Source organism: Nannospalax galili, unplaced genomic scaffold (genome assembly GCF_000622305.1).
Source record: "Nannospalax galili isolate Female #2095 unplaced genomic scaffold, S.galili_v1.0 scaffold1316, whole genome shotgun sequence".
Taxonomy (NCBI): domain Eukaryota; kingdom Metazoa; phylum Chordata; class Mammalia; order Rodentia; family Spalacidae; genus Nannospalax; species Nannospalax galili.
In genome coordinates, this window is record NW_008337765.1 from 123,921 (window position 1) to 129,819 (window position 5,899).

Below are 5,899 nucleotides of genomic sequence, written 5' to 3' on the forward strand. Positions count from 1 at the left end.
CGCGGCTCGGGCTCCTTGCAGGTAACGCGCGGGGCGGCCCCGCGGAGGGCCGAGCGCACCGTGGGGCGTGCGGAGTTGGGCGCGAAGCGGGCGCTGGCTCCCCGGCTTACAGCTGAGCCCTGTGGAGCGGCCCGGGGCCCGGGGGCGGTGCCCAAGCCCTGCCCCTGGCTCCGCCGCTGCAGGAGTTAGCTCCGGGACCTAAGCTGGCGGGCTCCTTGCAGGTAACGCGCGGGGCGGCCCCGCGGAGGGCCGAGCGCACCGTGGGGCGTGCGGAGTTGGGCGCGAAGCGGGCGCTGGCTCCCCGGCTTACAGCTGAGCCCTGTGGAGCGGCCCGGGGCCCGGGGGCGGTGCCCAAGCCCTGCCCCTGGCTCCGCCGCTGCAGGAGTTAGCTCCGGGACCTAAGCTGGCACCCGGCGACGCGGTGGAAGCTGTACCCGGGACAAAGAGAGCGCGGTGCAGGGTGCGCGCCCCGGGCTCGGGCTGCTGTGCTGCCCCGCCACGGCTGAGGTCGCCGCGCCAGTCCTGCCTGCCCCAGCATGCGCAGGCTTCGTGCCCCTGAGTGCACCCGGCGTAGCGACCACCTGGCTGCGGGGCCACCCGCGCCTGGCCGCCAGCTGGCCAAGGCACAAGCGACGGCTGGACGCAGCCGGGCGAGCTTGGCTGCCTGCCCTGGGTTACGGAGACAAGCCACCCCGCAGCTCCCGGAGTGCCAGCTACTCCGCGCTCCGCGGTTGAGCTAGAGCCGGTACTACCGGCTCGGGCGTCTGCAGCCATCGAGCTGCCACTTCCCGGTGTGGGCCAGGAGTTGGGGAAGCCGACCAGGTGGTGCAGCGACCGCTTCACCTCCTGCGGGCTCCACGGGGCGTCTGGGCTTGTTGATGTTGTGACTGTGGGCTGTTGTGTGTTTTCTTTCTTTTTTTAACCACACACAAAAGGAGGGAGGAGTTGGAGGAATCATCCAGCCACTGAGTCATCCACATTTAGCTTTCCCTGGGAGCAGATGGGTGGGAAGAATCCCTTGAGAAAGAATTTCTGTAAGGTTGACTGGATCACCTCATTGTCCCCTCTCCCTGCAGTCCTGTCAAGCTGCGCATCCCTGGCAGAGGTGGGGTAAAGTGACAGGGGCTGGCCAACCCAGGAGAAAAATGGCTACCAGCTAGCAACGTGGAAACTTTCTGAGACAGGAACTGTGTGAAACCTTGCTCAGACATCCTGCAGCCACTGGGGAATCCCAGAATTAGAAAGACAGGCCACAACAGAACACTCCTTCATAGCCATTTGGCTCAGTACTGCAAGGGGTCCCTAGTCTTGGGAACTCTAGGAAGAAGATCTCTCTGCTTCGTGCTACTTACTGCCAAGTCCCTGTGTGTTGGTCAGAAACCATCGTGTAGTTTTAATCAGATTTCCAGAGGCAGGGTCATGGTCCAGCTGGCCCTGGATGGATTGTCCTGATGTACAGAGGCCAGCATCCTTACCACAGCATGTGAACCAATCTTCATTTAGGTGGCTGCTGCTGGTTTTCCAGGGTGAATCATCCAGGTTGGATCTAATCCTTTGCTTTATTATAGTCTGGGCTGCTCTGTCCATTGTCAGTGGGGCTTCATGTTTCCCAGTTCAGTGCTGTTTAGCCTTTTGGGAATCCCTGTTTGAGGTCTTTTTTGACCCTTTGATCGACGAATTTGTTTTAACCCTCTAAAAATAGAGGCTTAATATTAGAAGTTTGAGAATCAGGGATAAAGAGACTATTGATTTGTTCCCCCTTTAACCACTGTTGAAGGCTAGTTAATTAAGAGGCTGGCCTTAATAAGCCATCAGAACACCAGCTTTGTTACTGCAACTAATAGATGGATCTCTGTTGGAACTAGAACCACAGTGAGCCTCTTGCTTGGCCCATCCATAAGGAGAGCTTACCTTTCAAACTGACTGAGGACCTGGGTTTCCAGGGCATCAACCTTCAGAAGATCATTAAGGCATGTTGCTTATAAACCCATCAAGCAAACACCAGAAAATGTGCTTTCCTAGCTTATGACATGGGTAAAAAACATCCCCTTTTCTGTCACCTCATGAAGACGTGGCTTCATTTACCCCAAGCACCAAGCCTCATTGTGGAACAGGGTCATTTCCTGTTGGAAGAAGGAAAGCTGGGATCAGGGTCAATATGTGGTTGTGGAGTCTGTGTGGGTCACAGAGATGCCTTGTCAGGGTAGCCATGTGCTATAAATCTGCCTGAAAGAAAAGTGCCTTTTTCTCAGGTACCCAGTCAGCTGGACAGTATGTTGGTAGTTGTGATGGCACAGTAAGCATTCATTCTCAAGACACAAGTTTGGGACTAGGCACCAGGAACTAGTTTGTTCAAACTAGCAATTAATAGAAGCTTAACTGCTTCTCTTCCCTCACTCTGATTAAGCCCTACCCCATGACCTCCTGAAGAAAGCAGTGGTACCTCATTGCACTGATGAAGAAACTGATCCTTAGGAAAGCGATGTAGCTTAGGGTCATGGATCTGGCAAATCCTCATCATCTGTCTCCACAGCCTTTACTCTGGACTGTTGAAAACTACTCTGAGAACTTCACATGTGTTTCTAACACATTGTAGCTCTTTTGGAATTTGCTGATGAAAGGCACATTCTGGACTTCTATACATTGAAAGGCACTTTGAGTATTTTCACTGTAAGCAAAGCCACAGAGGCATTGAACTAAGAAGAGAAAGGCAGTAATATTTCCACAAGGAGAAGGGCAAGAGCCAGGGAGGGCTAAGAAATAGGGTGGAGGACAGAATGCTGCTTTGTAGGTCTGTGCTTTCAGTTCCCACATGGGAAGAGGAGAGATCAAAATGGTCAACTTAGCCATCCAGTTGACCTCCCAAGGGTAGGGGCCTGGCCCTCCAGGCCACCCCAGATGTTGAAGTCCCCAGTCTACCTTATGCATATGCAGGTCATGCTTGAGTACTAAGATGAGCCTGGGCAATGAATAGTCTGCAAAGAGACACAGTAGCAAATTTAGGAGGACAGGTTATTTCATCAATGTTAAAGCCTTTTGAACTTTAACACACTTTGTGACATCATACTAAAATGTTTAGGTCTCAACCAGAGAACATCAAAACCAACTGTATGACCTTTTGTATCTCCTATGTAGTCTGTTGTGCATTTAAAATTGGCATAAAACATTTGTTTTCCTGCACATTGATTTTCTAAACCAAAGAATACCTTTATTCCTTCCATGTTAAGGCATGACGTTGTCCTAACTATTCCATCTTTTTATTTTGTTTTTATTTTTAAGTAACAGGAAGCCATTTTTTTTAACCTGGAATGTAAAACAGCAAGCAGGATCTTCATGATGACCAGAATAGGGTTTATAATTGTAATTTGGATTTGAACAATGATTTATCCTTTCAGTGGAGAGAACAGAAAGCTGCAGAAAGTAGGTGGAGTATTCCCCAAGCACTTGATAAAAGCAAACCTTACATCAAGCAAAGAGGCTCCAGGGATCAGCAGTGAAAGAATTGCAGTGTTCTGTGTTTGGATTTTGTAAATGGGGCTCTCTGTCTCTGAAAAGGACCAGCGTTGCCATAGAAAGGTGTGGCCTGTTGCCTGTCGATCTGTCTCCACCTTTATTCAGATAGGGGCTATAGAAAAGATACCTGTGGTCTCAGAATCCTATTTGACTACTTCTTGCTGATCTGAAATAATATCTTGGACATTTAGAGCCAGATATATATGTCATGGTTGGCTTAGGTGTCAACTTTACATATCTGGGAAGAGGGAACATCAATTGGGGAATTTCCTCTATTGAACTGGCCTATAGACATATCTATGAGGTATTTTCTCACTTATTGAGTGATGTAGAGGGCCCAGCCCACTGTGAGTTGTGCCACCCCTGGACAGGTGGTCCTGGGTTTGTATAAGAGCAGGCTGAGCACAAGCCAGAGGAACAAGCCAGTAAATAGTATTCCTCTTTGGTCTGTGCTTCAGTTCCTGCCTGACTTCCCTCAAAGATGGACTGTCACTTGGAAGTGTAAGATGAAATAAATCCCTTCCTTGCCCAAGTTATTTTTGGTCAGTGTTTTAGCACATCAATAGAGAAGCTAACTAGACCAGTATCCTAGCTGCCTCCCACTCAAGGGGACTGAGGAATTCTCTTCCATCTAGGTATAAAGAGTGGAGGCTGCTTTCTGAGTAGGCAGGCCCAGAGCTTTTATACTGAAAAGCCAGTGGAAAGGGGATTTTTCCAGCCTCATAGAAAGTATATCAATAAGCTAACTTCCCCCATGCATCCATTAAAACTCTCAGGACAACTGTGTAAGGAACATACTCTTGGTAGACATTCCTCATCACCATTTTAGAAGTAAGGAAACAGCCTCAGAGAGCTTAAGTAACTCTCCAAACTTACCAAAGATTGGAACCCAGCAGCCTGACCAGGACAGATCCTGGAATATCTAAAGAAAGCACCTGTGGAGAGTGTGAGGGGAATGGGGACAAATACCTGATTTGTAAATAGTTTATTTGAGCCTTGAATTGGCCCAAATCGTAAAACACAGCTTGAAAGTCCTTATGTTTTTACAGTGTTCCACAGGAAATAGAGGGAGCAGAGACACACAACTCATAAATGGCAAGGCTTGGGCAAGACCACTTTGCCTCTTTGAAAGTTCAGATAAGTACATATTTTTAACTTGACTCTTACCAGTATTGAAGGTCATCTTCATGCAAAATTGCCTCCCCTCTTTGAGACAGGTGTTGTTCCAAAGAAGTCAGTTCCTCTATCTCTTTGTAAACCCCCAACTCAGCAATCAGTCATTTCCATGTGCCCTGGCTTTTTGAGTTCCCTTTCTTAGATTTTCATTCAACTGGCATATGTGTTTGAGTTTTACACATAGACTTTAAGGTCAGTTAGAGTCAGAGTCAGGGTCAAGTTTCATACACTATACTTACTATGCCTTCTGGCCCCTATTGGGCTTTTTTTTTTTTTTTTTTTTTTTTTTGGTGTTTTTAGTGTTTTTGAGACAGGGTCTCCTTGTAACCCCAGCTGGCCCAGAACTCACTTTGTAGACCAGGCTGAACTTGAACTCAAGAGAGATCCGCATGCCTCTGCCTCCCGGGTGCTGGGACTAAAGGTGTGTGTCACAATCATTACTTTTTTAAAAAGCTTTGTAAACTGACTCAGACTTTTAGAAATGACTTACGTTGTAGGGTTAGTAAATACAGGGTTCCATTAAGTCAGTATTTCTGGAAAGCAGCATTAGAAACTCAAGGGCTTCTGTTCTATAGGCCATAGTAGGGAGTAGAAGTCTGCCAGATTCCCAGGTCACTTCTCTTCCCACTAAAGTTTGAAAACCACAACTTGGTATGTCTAATGATGATATCCTGTAAAATCACAGCATACAGAACTGTCTCACTCTTGCTTAAGATGTCTACTGCAGAGGCATGTCTAACTCAGAGCCCTAAGTATTTCCAGGATGTTGTTTTTCTTGCAGATTTCTAACTAGCATAATGCTGGAACAGGAGGCTGGCAGTCTGCAGTTTTCAAGATGGCAGAGCTGGATGCTGACTTGGATCACATCATTCCATCATCTGTCCTTCCCTCTTTCTGGGCTAAGTTAGTAGTGGGATTTGTTTCCCTCGTGTGTTTTGCAAGGAGCTATGATGGAGATTTTGTCTTTGATGACTCTGAAGCCATTGTTAACAATAAGGTTTGTATCTCAACTCTTCTGGGAAATTTATGTTACCATGTACTTATATCCTAGGAGTCATCTAAGTTGGTGTTGAATTCTCTGTTAATCTTGGGTTGACTGTTTGGCTGGGTCCCAGTTGGGCTGTCAAGTTCCATTTCCTTTTTTTGTGTACTATGATTTTAAAGTATTTTTTAAAACATTTTATTTGTTATTTTTATTTTATGTGTATGT

The 5,899-nt window shown here is 47.5% G+C and overlaps 1 protein-coding gene across 3 annotated transcripts in view; it reads left to right on the forward strand.

Annotated features, from left to right (window-relative positions):
* The window catches only part of Tmtc4 (transmembrane O-mannosyltransferase targeting cadherins 4), a 77,211-nt gene continuing 71,312 nt past the window's right edge, over positions 1-5,899 (forward strand). Inside the window, exons 1-2 of one of the 3 annotated variants that reach the window (XM_008832720.3) lie at positions 1-21; positions 5,471-5,686. In XM_008832720.3, the coding sequence (XP_008830942.1) occupies positions 5,525-5,686 (162 nt within the window). In that variant the 5' untranslated portion in view covers positions 1-21; positions 5,471-5,524. The remainder of the gene's footprint in view (positions 22-5,470; positions 5,687-5,899) is intronic. The other 2 variants (XM_029563374.1, XM_029563375.1) reach the window with 2 other exon arrangements.